General features: G+C 39.6%; 1 protein-coding gene across 1 annotated transcript; it reads left to right on the top strand.

Annotated features, from left to right (window-relative positions):
• The first annotated feature begins 5,714 nt into the window (after nt 1–5,714).
• leap2 (liver-expressed antimicrobial peptide 2) lies at nt 5,715–8,834 on the top strand. The gene is made up of 3 exons (XM_068713240.1): nt 5,715–6,424; nt 6,968–7,143; nt 8,136–8,834. The coding sequence occupies exons 1-3, from the start codon at nt 6,353–6,355 to the stop codon at nt 8,188–8,190; spliced, it is 303 nt and encodes a 100-aa protein (XP_068569341.1). The 5' UTR covers nt 5,715–6,352; the 3' UTR covers nt 8,191–8,834.
• The last annotated feature ends 5,816 nt before the right edge of the window (nt 8,835–14,650 follow it).

Raw genomic sequence — 14,650 nt, 5'->3', positions numbered from 1 at the left:
CACCGGGAACCAGCCCATAAAAAGATGTTTATGTATTATTAAAAAAAACACACTCTAACCATTCTGGATTCAACGTGTTGCCACCGTTTGATGGAATTACACACTGCTAAAATATTAAAAGAAATATATATTTTAATGTATGTTGGATGTAACTGTAAAAGGCCTTGTAGCGTCGGAGTTGTTTTTTTGCCGTTTACGATCTCAACGTTTGCATTGTGTGTGTATTTATAACGGGAGGGTCTCCAGAAACACTTGAAAGTGCTGCTGCTGAGTGAGGAGACGAATCGTGTTAAAGAAGACAAACGGAAGTTTTGTAGTGCAATTTTTTTATTACGCGTGGAAATGGATAATACAATAAAATGCATGTTTTCTAAAACCTTAACTTACTGTCATTTTGTAGAATGTTGAAGTGTGTTCTGTGAGACGTCGACGGTGTCTGAGGTCAAGATGGTGACTTTGAATTTGAAGGTTTAAGACGAGCTGAAGAAGATCATGCGGCGTGATCGAAAGCTCCAGAACGGATGTATTTAAAGGGAAGGTTCAACATTTTTGGGAAATGTGGCCTTTGCTGTTTTATGGGGAGTTTTTAAGTCAATTAAAAGTATTATTAAATAATTAAATTCTTCATAATTACCATCATGTCAGTAATTTAGTACTATAATGAAGTAAAAATTAATTTAGTTATTTACACGGAATAAAAAAAAATAAAATAAAAGATCAATTGAGAATATGAAGACACAAAAATTAGAGAAAAAACCTGCCTAATATAATAATTATGAAACAAAACCAAGACAAAAAATGCTACATATGTGCCAACAATAAATTAAACTTGCTGCTTAAAATAAACAAAGCAGAAAGAAAAACGGTTTTAACCGTAAATATAATTTTTAGAAATCATCCTAAACTCAATTATTTCTTTTATGCAAACAACCGTTCTGTAAGAGGTTCCTGTATGGATTACACAGTAGAGCCTTTTTAAATGAGTGAACTTAAAGGGTGCGTTGTTGCAGTGCGTCCAACAGATGGCGCTCTTCACTAAAGGGCCACAACGTCTCCACATGAAGACAGAACCCTGAATCCAGCCGATGAGCCCGCGGTGTGTTCAATACTGTGAGGATTTGGGATGCCATATACAGCATATAAACAGGATGCATTTTGGGAAATGTGGCGTGAAAGAAAAAAAAAACAACCAAACACTTGTTTACGTTGTTTGCGTGTACGTCTGGTATCTCCAGCAGGCACCTGAAGGCAGTACAATCATTCATTAATTAGCTTGACTCATAAAAGGAACAGTGTGTAACAATTTAGGGGTATTAATTGTTACTGTATGTGCAATAAAACATCAATACGTTATCAATACATCTGTTTAACAAGCGTGTAAGAGAAAGTGAAACCTAATTCCAGAGGGTCATGTTGTTGCTTGCAATCTGCAACCTCACCACTAGATATCACTAAAGCTGACACGCTGTCCCTTTAAAGGCAGAATGTACTCAAGTACAGCTGGCATGGGGGATTCATTTTGATCTTTTTCTGGACCTTTAATGCTGGAATATGGAATTTAGCGCCCTAATTAATTCATCTAATCCCTTTGTTCCCTGAAGATGTAAAATGATCTCCAGCCAGCGTACGGTACGCTACAGCGTGAATCATTAATTAGCAGATGAATTGCAGCTATGAAATGCACTTTGCTCTGTGTTCAGTGGGTCACAAAGCCAACGATTACAGACAAACACGCACACGGGGAATCATGCAAATAAACCACCGCACAAACAAACAAGCGCCTAGGTCGTGACGAGATGACGCAGAAATACAAACGAATGCGCTGCAATGTCTCTGCGAACTCTGTTTTACGTCCATCTTTAACCGTCCATTGCCTGCTGACATTGGGCAAACAAAGTCTCCTGACCACGGGGCTGAAATACACCGACGGGTAACTTAGGGTCATTGGTTTGTTTGGACTGTGGGAGGAAGCCGGAGAACCCGGAGCAAACCACGCAAACTCCAAATGGTAGCCCGGGAATCGAACCCTCTCTCTCTCTCGCTGTGACGCGTTAGCCACCACACCACACCACCGCGGAGCTTCTTTCATCCGTTCAGTTTCCCATCGTCCAACATTCACACGTGCACGGTGAGGTTTTTGTTAGCCGCCGTATGATGTTGCTTCCTTACCAGATTTTAAAAATCACTTTTCAGTCTGGATTTAAATTTTTTTTAGAATAAAGCTCTGGACTTGTGGCTTTATTTTAAGCTAGATAACTACCAGAACTTAAACATGCAATGATGTGTTCGTTAAAAAACAGCAATTAAGGATTTTAAAATGAACAAAAAGCGTGGCCCCAGTGGGTTGGAATGAGGTTACTTAACGGTGGATAAAAGGCTGGCTTTGCAGTAAAAAGGGGAGATTTATACGAAAGGCGTGTTTAATTAAGCCACAGTCATTTTTATTATTCTTTCTTTTCCCGCGGCGCTGATCTGTTACGGTAACATTCTGTTTATAGAGTGACTGGAAGTCCTCCATTTTACGGGACCTCCCTGACTAGTTCCCTCAAGGGATTTTGTCGGATGCATCTTTCTCGCTCTCATCTCCTCCGACAGATGTTGTAATGTCCTGAAATAAAAACAAAACACTCTCACAGAAGCACACGACGGATTCCCATAAAACCTTGTTTAGCGTCCCGTCACTAAACGCGTTTGACAGGTCAGTTGTTGCAGAAAAGAAAAAAAGCAGCTTTTACTGGATCTTGTGTGCAGAGAGAAAGTGTGTGTGTGTGTGTGATGAAGTGAGTCACACTCACACGTGTTTGCGTTTACTGTATGCTGCGTCAGCGCTTTTCAGGATTCGTGCAAGAATTAAGATATTAGCGTTTCTGCAAGTACGAACCATTTATTACCGACTGCACGCTGTGCATCAGGTGAAACCCCTGCCAGGTAACTGGGTCCAACTACCCACACACCCAACAGGCTGTGCAGAGCTCGTGATCATGATCACAAACAAACAGCATCCAACTTAAATCGGGCATCCAACAAGCAGCAATAACTCCTCCGATGAATCCATAACTGAGGGAACAAACACACACCAAACCCAAACTACTCCAGATAGAATGAAACTAGTATACCAACACAGCCCATACACAGCTACCATCGTTGCAACTAAATGATTGTGTTTTATTTCTAGTGCAATTTATTGCCTGTAAATCCAACTACATTCATGTGTTTGACACTAGAAAATGTAAATATGTGTTGTTGTTTATAGAAAAAGTGAATATGACTGTAAAACTTCATGTTCCTGCTCATTTGTGAATGACTTTTTTTTTAAGAGAGAGATAAGAGATAAGCGCCAGCCAGAGATGAACTGTCACCACATTCACTATCAGAGAGTTATTGGCTTTGATTCAAGGCCTGTCCTTAATTATAGGGCATTCTGGGTAATCCACTTCTTTGAAGTTCATTTTGCAAAGCCACATGAGGACTTGAAACTGGTTCAGATGAGGTCATGTCTGACCTGCAACCTTCCTTCGATCCATTTTTCCGAGCATGGATGGATCAGTGAACCGGCCATGGTACAGGCCCAGAGACCCAAAGTGTCAGGGGCCCCCCGAGGCCTCCACATACAAAAACATAACTCAGAGAAAAAACATACCAACCAGTTAGAGACTCAATATGAGCTCCAGACATTACATAAAACGACTACAAAGATACCAAAACAACTACAAAGATTTCGAAACAACTTCAAAGAGACAGAAAGCTATTACAAAGAGACACAAAACAACCACAAAAAGACAGAATATGACCACAATTACAAAGAGACACACGATGACCACAAAAAAACCCTGCAATTTCAAAGTGACACAAAATAGCTTCAAAGAGACATAAAACAACTACAAAGAAGCACAAAACCACAAAGAGACACAAAACAACCACAAAGAGACAGTAAGCTATACAAAGAGACACAAAATTACCACAAAGAGACACAAAACAACTACAAAGAGACAGAACGCTATTACAAAGAGACACAAAACAACCACAAAGAGACACAAAACAACTACAAAGAGACAGAACACTATTACAAAGAGACACAAAACAACCACAAAGAGACACAAAACAACTACAAAGAAGCACAAAACCACAAAGAGACACAAAACAGCCACAAAGATACATTGTTTTGTTTTTTGATTGCATAATAAAGACACAAAATTGACCCCACATTATTTAAAATCATTGAAAACAATCACTGAAAATTGATTAAGCACAACACTGCTGAGTTGACGTTCTGAATCATCAAACTTCACGCGTCGACGGTTTTCATTTGTCTAAATCGTGCCTCGCCCTGTAAATGACGCGCTAAATGCTCTTTGAAACGTCCCTTTTATTTATTGATATGAGTGATGCACGAGTTCAACTCTTTTGCATCTGTCCCGCATTAGCGCGAGCACCACAATCCTCTCCGTCAATGCAGTTTTGACTCCGGCGGCTTCGGAGTCCGTCGGGTAACAATCTGATGAGTCATGGCTGCTGATGATATATATATATATATATATATATATATATATATATATATATATAATGCAGATGTTCTGGGCTCATGCAGCGCGGGACTCCCGTCAGTCTCGTGGTCCTCGGGAGGCCTCTCGCTGATGAACGAGCTCACAGGAATGTTCCATCACATCTGTGATCCTCTTGTCTTGTTCCAGGCTGACCTGGATTGCCCCTTGAAGGAACTTGTGCTTTGGTATGACATCACCGTGAGAGATCTTCACGGAGATTTCATAATTTGATTGTTCAAGGAATGCACATTTGATGACCTTTTGACTCAGACACACGTCCTGAGACATCTTTCAAAATAAAAGCACTTGATTAAGACCCACACAGATGGTTCTATTCTGTCTGTTTGTATGAGACTCAAATACAGAGGTCTTTAGCTGATTTTGAATGTTCCTGGCTTCATAGGTAGATAATCCATGAAAACAGATTGCACTGCATGCGGTTCCAGAACTAGTTATGAAAGCCCACAACCTTTTGACCCTCCACTAACCCTGAAACCAAGTCCAAGCCTCAGGACTGGACTTGGTCCCCATACATGCATTGCAGTGATATAACTAGAACAGACCGAAGAAGAGGAGTTACTAAAAGTTAAATTCCATTGCCTCCACGCGCCTCTCAGCGAAGAGTTGGCTGAGCCCCGGTTCGCAGTGCTAACAGCGCAAACAACGGCAACAGTGCTGTCAGAGCAGAGAGGGTTTATTAATGCTCCGTATATCCAATAGAGAACCTCTAATCAATCTGTGGATTGCTACACCTGACGTAAATTGTGCGATTAAACATTATATTGTCCAAGTAACAATGTACATTTGTCTTAACACATATTTATAGATGTTAATATCTTAACAAAGAATATATATTTCAGTTGTACTTGAAGATGTTATTTGTCCCCCGAAACTCGGCTTAAAGTCGTCAGGAATTTCTTCAGCCTGACGTTAAGTCACGTTCCAGGGTTGTGTGTGTGTGTGTGTGTGTGTGTGTGTGTGTGTGTGTGTGTGTGTGTACCTCCTTATGTAAACCACACCTGCTGCCTCTTCACATCCCGTCTACGTTGTATAAGTGGGACTGTTCAGGTCAAAGACAGACTGCAGCACACAGACTCTGCTGGTTGATAAAGCCTTATCTCACCGATGAAGTTCATTCACACACCGTGGCATTGGCACACACACGAACACACACACACACACACACACACACACACACACACACCCACACATCCAGCGACCTCTTTGCCTCTTTCAACCCTTTTTTTTTATTTTTTTAACCCAGCTGTGTGTCTCCATGTTGCCATTCATTGAACGTTACGATCACATGTGTGTTGGCGTCCGGTCCACCCTACTCACACAATCTGCACATGTATGTGTAAAAGAGGAAGAAGAAGAAGAAGAAGAAGAAGAGAGGGGGAACGTCCGCAAATAAGGAATGTGTTGGATGGCCTCATTTTGGGAAATTGCTGTTTCCAGCAATGTCACATTTGGGCCATAAAAGATAGATAAAGAGAGAGCGAGAGAGAGAGAGAGAGAGAGAGAGAGAGAGAGAGAGAGAGAGGGGTGGACTGTGACTCCTTCTCCCTCCCTCCTTGCTTCCTCTCCCGGTGGGATCGGGGCCAGTCTGTATAAAGGAGAGCCCAGCCTCCTCTGCCGGTGTCACAGCTGATCCAGGCTGACTTGAGGGAAACTTCCAGCATAACCGGTGCAACTAACTCAAACCCTCCAGACCACTAGCGGGTCCAGAAGAGTCCTACAGAGGAGATCAGGGAACCGAGCTGGTTTTTGAGATTGACTGAAGAGCCTCGGTCTTCACTGGTAACAAGATGCAGCACAAAGGTTCCTTCAACCAAAGGAAAGCAGCGCTGTGCATCGTGCTGCTAATGCTGGCTCAGCAGGTGAGTGCGTTGTCCTGAAACATCAACAGATGTGCTAAAAATGTGAATTTGTTCTCTTGTGTTGGATCAAACCAGTTCTTTTTGAGGTTGTACATATTAGAACACGTATTATCTACACTGTAAAAAAGGTGAAAGTATCAGGATGACGTAGAAAGGGTCCTTTAAAGCCTGGACATAAGTGAGAAAACGTGTTTTATACATACAAAAAAAACACAAAAAAACTACTAAAGAAAAGTACTACAATTGTGCTATTGCAATGCACAAATATAAAGGTATAAATGTTGTGTTTAAATACATTTACACTGCTTTAATTTTGAGTGTTTCACTCTTTACCTTGGCAGAGAAATCTTAACTCAAGGTCCACTTTCCAGCTGGTGAAGAACATTAGATGTGGTAGAAAGCTCCGGAGCTAAAGCTAATTAGCTTGTTATTGTTTTGTGCGATAGTTGACTTGCGTTGTGTGCATCTAAATGTAGTTCTTTACACCTTGCTTCCCTTGCTTTGTTCCTCTCTAACATCCGACGTGTCTGTGCTCGATACCAGGTGTGTGCAGGTCCGTTGGGGCCTCAGGTCTGGTCCAGCTCTGACCAGAAGGCAGAATCAAACGTCCCGGCTCCGAGGAGGATAGCTCGGATGACCCCGCTGTGGAGGATCATGAACAGTAAACCGTTTGGAGCTTACTGCCAGAACAACTACGAATGCTCCACGGGACTCTGCAGGTAAATCCAAAAAAAGTAAAAGTTTGAGGTAATTGTACTCAAGTGGAGGTAAAAATAATGGTGTAAGAAGACAAAGTGAAAGTAAAAAGTAGCTAATTCAGGTTGCAGTGAGTGTAAATATAATGTATTTATTTAAGTGATGGATAATTTGTAAGATCTCAGCTGCATAACAATGTCCAATTCCCAAATTACTATTTAAAAAAGGGGAAATAATCATCATGCTAAAATGTAGTCATCATGCTAAAAGTAGCCTTCATGCTAAATGTAGCCATCATGCTAAATGTAGCCTTCATGCTAAACGTAGTCATCATGCTAAATGTAGCCATCATGCTAAAATGTAGTCATCATGCTAAATGTAGCCATCATCATGCTAAATGTAGTCATCATGCTAAATGTAGCCATCATGCTAAATGTAGCCATCATGCTAAATGTAGTCATCATGCTAAATGTAGCCATTATGCTAAATATAGTCATCATGCTAAATGTAGTCATCATGCTAAATGTAGCCATCATGCTAAATGTAGCCTTCCAGACATTAACATTTGTTCTGCTAATATTCATTCATCTGCCGTAGCTAGCGCCGTTAGCAAGATTAGCCGGAAAATGGCCAAATCCAATTTTTTACTAAATAATGGCAGAAAATGTATTAAAAAATAAAATTAAAAAAGTTAGGAGGTATTACGACACACATTAAAATGTTGTGTTACTTTAACTTTTGACTCATCTATCAGATGTTGTGCTATGCTAAACTAGTCACACTTTATTTTTCGGTGTTCCCTAATTTTCCTCATAATTCTATAAAAAGAAATGTATGAAAATCTTTAAAAATATATATTTATGTATGGCGTTATTTCAAATATATGTTACGCAAAAGTTATTTTAATAGTTTAGTTCGTTGTTAGAAGTTCTCCAATACATTAATATTAAAGGACATTTTGAGGACATGACAGACCCGTCGTCTCACGTCTCTTTCTTGGCTTCCCTCTCTTTAGGGCGGGTCACTGCTCCACCAGCCACCGCTCCACCTCAGGGCCGGTGAACTACTAGACGTCTGCGTGGGGAAACAACCAGCGTGTTTACATATAATATATATTACATATGGCCATAATCCTCATGAAAAGGATCTCACAAACTGGGATTTTGTAATCGTTTAAAAAAATGCCAATACGTTGCTGATAATATCGACATGTTTTTAAGAATTTACACTGCAGGTAGTTACATACAAGATATACAGCTCTTTGTTTCACTGACATCATGGCGCCTTAGAGGTTTAAAAAACAACTATGTGTAACAGATTATGATGGAGGTCAAGGGGAACACTGAGAGCCTTCAAGAGCTCACAACCTTGATATTTTTACCACGTTTTGATAAGTAATGACTTGACTGTGTGTGTGTGTGTGTGTGTGTGTGTGTGTGTGTGTGTGTGTGTGTGTGTGTAGAAGGTCTCATCACTACCACTGATAATGTGTCTAATCATACATATAAACTTCCCCTTTTATTCCCCTGAAGATAAATCATTTGTGTTAGTTTGCAACCGTAACCGTTTAAAGTAACTTCTGGCATTCTTTATAGCGGCAACACGATTTTGTCAAACGTTAGTTTATGGCAACATTATTCATAATATATGTTATGAATGAGTGATTCTCATATTTTATTTATTTGTATCCTCTGTTTAAAAATGTACCCATTGACATCATTTTATGTAGTATTTCTTTGTTTTTTTGTGATATTTGAATGGTTTTGTTTTAGAATAATCAATCACCCCCCCGACTGGATTTCTTTCAGCTTTTTCCAGCGGGAATTTTAAGGTTTGTTAAATCTGTAACAAAGAACCAATTTAACAATTTTTTGTTTTTTTTGCACGTCCATCTCCTCAAATCGATAAGCGATCGTGGATTTCGCCTGCACACAGTTTACGTCACGCACAGAGCAGGTGGTCGCTGATATTTTGTACACTCAGCGTTGAGAAATGTTTGAGTAGGATTGCACTTTTGAAACCCGAATTATCTTTGTACTGTGTACTGTCTACTGTAAGTACTGTATTACTTACATGTAGGAGGCTGGAGGGAAAATGGAATAAAAAGCATTGGGGAAAAAAATAAACGCATTTGTTCCTAATTTAGAATAACGTATGTTAATAAAGCACATAACTGGTCACACATGTATGGTTTAGGCAAACATAAAAATATTGCATTTATTTGGGACTATTTAGAGCTGCAAATATTGCTCCAGTGATATTTATTAGATTGACAATTTTTAATGACTATCAGATTTCATGCCATTAATTCCTATTCAGTTAAACAGTTTATTTATGAGTGTATGTTTGTCAATTATTTAGAATTTTTCATTTCTTTTTTGTCCTTTGTTGGCAAAACACATAAATGTTATTTGCATTGAACTCATCAGCAAAACCGCAAACTAATAATACAAATCCGTAGTACTTTAAAAAAAAGTACTGAGTGTAAAATTGCAGGTACAGTTTTATAGCTCTGGAAAAAGCTTGCGAGTTGTGATTGTTTTCACATAAATTAATTTAGTTTAGGTTTCTGTTGCTATTATGATTGTTAGCCTGCTTCCAGGAACCTCCTGCGTTTTTGTTTTAAATGAGTGATGTGAAAGTGAGGAAATTACTTAATTATCACGTGTTATTTCTGAGTAATGACTGAAGATATTCACATAAGTTTACAGGGATTACAACATGCAGTTACCAACGTTCTCCCATCTGTTACCATATAGCGAGGAAGAATATTACAAGTACAGAAAATAAAAAATATTGGACAGGATTGGAACTTGGAGTTGTGTGTACGTGTCATCTGAATTTATTTATTGACTTCTGAATGTTCCTCTGCTCTTTTATCAGTATGACCTCACCGCAGGATGTCCAACATTGTCGGAATATCGCCTGATTTTATGACTCACAACGACATTTAACGCCACATAAACCTGTTTTCTGGAAATACAGGAGTTGCAAAACAAAAACTACCTGAAAACAAGACAAGAAATATAAGTATGCTCAGCAGGTCTCTCCTGGATGCTCACGAGTTGCGTAAACGTCACACTTGAACGCTGCTTGGCTTCAGCAAACGCCGGCACTAATGTGACAGTGATTTAGTACCTGTGACGAGCCGACTCGTGCTCTTTGACTCGTGTGCTCACATTGTGAGACGTCAAACAGCTGTTGGCGTTTGTCGAGATGTTTCGGGCTTTCACAATGACAAAGAGACGAGCCAAGTGTGTTTCGAGTTTTGGTTTTTTTCCACTTCATGTGAGAATGTGCAGAGTCATGAGAAATGTGCGTTCCCCTCTGTGTGTGTTTAGTGTAGGTCCATGTGAGTTATCTGTGTCTACATGTCATAATACACATATTTTATATCTATTAACTCACTTTAAATTAGTGCGTGTGGGAGGCTAGGCTCAGAACATACACATACATTTAGTCTACAGTGTTTTTTCGTACTTAGTTCCACTTGTGGAAACAGGTTGGGGATGGATTTTAACGTGACAACAACCTCGTGCCCAAAACCAGGTCGTCAAAGAAACAGTTTCCTCACTTCAATGTGGAAGAATCAGCCCAGTAATCCTAGATATTACAAACATATCGGACATGTTTGTAGGTTGATGTGGTGGGTGGGCACGTAGCATGTAGCATGTAGCATGAGCGTAGAAATAAAAATAGGGGTAGAAGGGACATTCAATTCAACGAAGCTGGAGGGGCAGAGCGGCGGCCATTTTGATGTATAGCGTTGCCATTGTGAGCGGCGCTAGTTAGCTAATTAGCAAGCTAGCTAGCTAACTAGCGGACAGCTGGGCAGTTAGCTAGCTTGCTAATTCCACCATGCTTTAATGCTGCACTGGTTACATAAAATGAGCCAAACAGCGCCTCACATCCCAATGCTTTTGAAGACGAACGGTGCTAACTCGCTAACGCTTTACTGACGTGGTTGTCGCCACCAACAACATTTTGCCATTTCGCCATTTTTTCTTTTTTACTAGTCAAACGGCAGCGAAAATTGTTCAACGTCCGTTCTACTTCTATGTTGGGAGAGTATATAAAGAAATGTAGTATAAAATAAATAGAACGAGGAATAAACATACAATATGAACATAGTCGGCAGTGCAGGTATGTATAGAATAAATTATTAAAGCTGTTAAAGCTGCAGGTTAACGTCCACGGTTGCACTCGCACTGCAGTCGCTGTTGCACTTGGCCGCATAGTTCAGCGCACAAGGGTAAATGTGAGTAATTAGCTGTTATCGCGTCAAAACAACACCGTCGCCCTGGTGTCATATCAGCGCTGCTTTAAAATATGTGTTTACTGTTCCTTTGTGTCATATTGTGAAAAGCTACGGTGACCCCGATGTTGAACTTGGCAGTTTCCTCCACATCACTATCCATCAAACTCTGTCTGGGCCGGAGTCATCTGGCACCTCTCGCCTCGCACACTGTGTTCTTTAGTCAAGCTGTCCTGGCCGGCATTTCACTGTGCGAAAGTCTACGACGTCACCCTCACAGACGTATATGGTGATGGTTGTATTTAATGGCCAGACGGCAACAGGCATGTACATTGCGCTCAATTGATCCATTTAATTTTGTGTATTTATGGGGATTCAAGTCGCAGAACATTTGCTATACTTCATTATCTCATAGGTTTCATGTCTGTTCTGGAAACTCTCTTATCTTCTGTCCTCGGTTTGTGTTCACAACAGGCCTCTGCTTGAGGTGCATATGGTTATTTAGAAGTAAAATCAAAGGCTACCATTTACTTTGAATTACTTGTAATGGACAAACCGTCCCCCCCGTTTGAAGACCTAATCCTGCACCAGAATCTTAAGAGTCAGAGCAGGAAAAAAGCCCAGGTGAACAAGGTCAACAATATTATTAACTACACCTGTTGCTTTTCCTGCTGTGACACATTCAAATGTGATTAAAACAACCTCTAATTTACAGAAATGATATTCCATTGGTTTTTAATGATCAATACAAACTTACATTAAATTAAGAAAGTTTCATGGCGTTTGTAAAGAACAATAAATGGGGCGTTGGCTTCTATTATTATTGGGCCTCGTCAAATTTTTCCTGAAAGCTATGATATGTTCGACTTACTGCCTTAAAATCAAGCCAATAAAGATGCCTCACGTCAGCCTCATCCTGTCGTTCAAGGTAATAAAACACGAATTTAATAGATATTAGTGTTAAGATGACAAGTTGTCCCATGGAGCCAATATACAGCTGGTCAGTGGCCTTCCCTCCACTTCTTTAACTGCAGACACTGTTCAAACATTCAGACAATGCTGACTGCATGTATGAACAATGATAAGTGTTGTTTGCCGTCTTTACATGAGTTTCGTTTTTTTCTGTTTAGCAAGCGTACAAACTCCCAGTGAGAGTGCTCCGGCCTGTGTCGCAACTATCCTGACAGATTCATGACTTCAGATGTTCTTCCTGAACTTTCCTCTAATAATCTTGTAAAAGAGCAAAGTTTTAAAGTTGGTTTTAACAGCTGACCTTGTTAAAGAGACAAAGGTCTACAGCCGAGCTAGCGGCCTGCATTACACTCTTTTACAAACATTATACATGATTAAGCTTCTACGAACAGAACGCGACAATCTATTGCTCCTTTTAGACAGTTGGTTGCTTTTACATAAAGGTAACAAGGAAGTTAGCATCACACTGGTTTCCTTATCTGAAAGTCAAAGTGGATTTTCCCATTGGATTTTTGATTATTGCGAAAAATAAACACAAGTTTATGATACTTACTCGTTTTTGTTCAGCAAGATAATCTTCACAAATTAACGCCATTTTTATGATTTTTCAAACATGAATAAAATCAGCAGTAGTAAAAGCACTAACGTTAGGCTATAAAGGAACTAGAACAACAACAACAACAAGGCTGTAAAGGCGGACTAGTCGGCGTGATTACTTTTTTAGTCTCCGTTAGCTGTTCTTTAGCAGACGGCAACCTCCAGTTCTGCCGAGTGATTCCAATGCGGAAGTGTCTTAAAACTGCATTCTCTCTAGTGTCCACCAGGGGACGACTCCTCTGGTTGTATAGAAGTCTAGTCTAAAATGACTCTACTTCTCTCTTGATTTATTACCTCAGTAAACATTGTAAACATGAGTTTATGGTCTCAATCTCTATCCAAATATGGTCACTTTCTGTTCATTGGTTGCAAAAAACAACATGGCGACGGCCGCAATCCAAGATGGCGACGGTGAAATTGCCAAACTTGAGTCTTCAAAACGGCAGTCCACAAACCAACTAGTGACGCCATGATGACTACGTCCACTTCCACTTCCTTCAGTTCTTATATACAGTCCATGTTTAGAACTCATTCCTTCTTTATCACTGTAACACATTATCTCAATCATTGTCTCTCATGAACAAATTCAGTTTAATAAACTAGGAAACATTCAGAGACATTCTTCCAGCTGTTGCGGAGGTCAATCTTATCAGTCTATGAATAATATTTTCCTCTTTGTCCTTGGTGACAGGGGGCTAAAAAATGTAAAAAACAAAACAAAAAAACAACCCCTGCACAACCACGGTAATACATATAGATGTATAAATGGAAAAGAGTTAACAATACCATTAAAGTTGTCATAATTTAACAGATAAATGAAGCCGACAATGTTACATCCTCTGTGTCGGAACGTTAACGTTAGCAAGCTCAGAATTAGCGTCTGCAGCAGCTAACGGTTAACGTTCGTTAGCGATTAGCATCCATGAAGTTTTATATTCACCACAAGCTACAAAGTAAACTAACACACTGAAGGTAGCTATAAAATGTTAATATTCACAAACATTTTTATAAAAAGGTTTTTGTTGCTAGTGCTAAATTGAGTAATGATCGTCAAAGTCTCAAATGTTTCAGCCAAACTTGATGGAACTTTTTTGTTGAAATATCGAGTCTGGACCAAAGTCTAAGGTTACAGCGCGAGCATTGCTAATAAATACAGAAGTATTACTTTAAACACATCTGGTTTCACTTATCGATGACATAATTCAGTTTGCAAGCTTAATGGAAGACTGAAAGTAAATAAAACGAGAAACAAAAGAAAATGTGTTTTGAAAAATCTTTGGGAAACTGGGTCATTATGTTCTACATTTGAATTATTTTTGACCTAAGTGAGGACTTTTATGTGTGTGTGTGTGTGTGTGTGTGTGTGTGATCAGCGTTACAAGTCGATATTTCCAGGCCTTTGTCTGTGTTTATTCCCGTCTGATAGCTTTTCTTTTCCCATGGTCATGTATTTTGGTCTCTGTTTAACAACAGTAAACTTTGAACTCTGAACACCACGTCTCAAAGTTTAACATGATGTAATGTATTTCACTTTTTAATATTGATTTTAAATGTCTCCGGTTCTGCGTCTGTCCACACCCCCCTGGAGTTTTGATCATTTAAGTAAACAAAGACAATTTATTTGTAGCAGTAGTTGTTGTACATTTATCACAAAGATGAAAACGTGTTTGTAGAAATGAGACTGAACCACTCAGGATGCTGCAGTT

The sequence above is a fragment of the Cebidichthys violaceus genome, unplaced genomic scaffold, assembly GCF_023349555.1.
Source record: "Cebidichthys violaceus isolate CVI_PGR_0920_01 unplaced genomic scaffold, fCebVio1.0.p SCAF_19, whole genome shotgun sequence".
Lineage (NCBI taxonomy): Eukaryota > Metazoa > Chordata > Actinopteri > Perciformes > Stichaeidae > Cebidichthys > Cebidichthys violaceus.
Note: the sequence above shows the minus strand (reverse complement) of the source record. Positions and strands in the feature narration are given on the sequence as shown.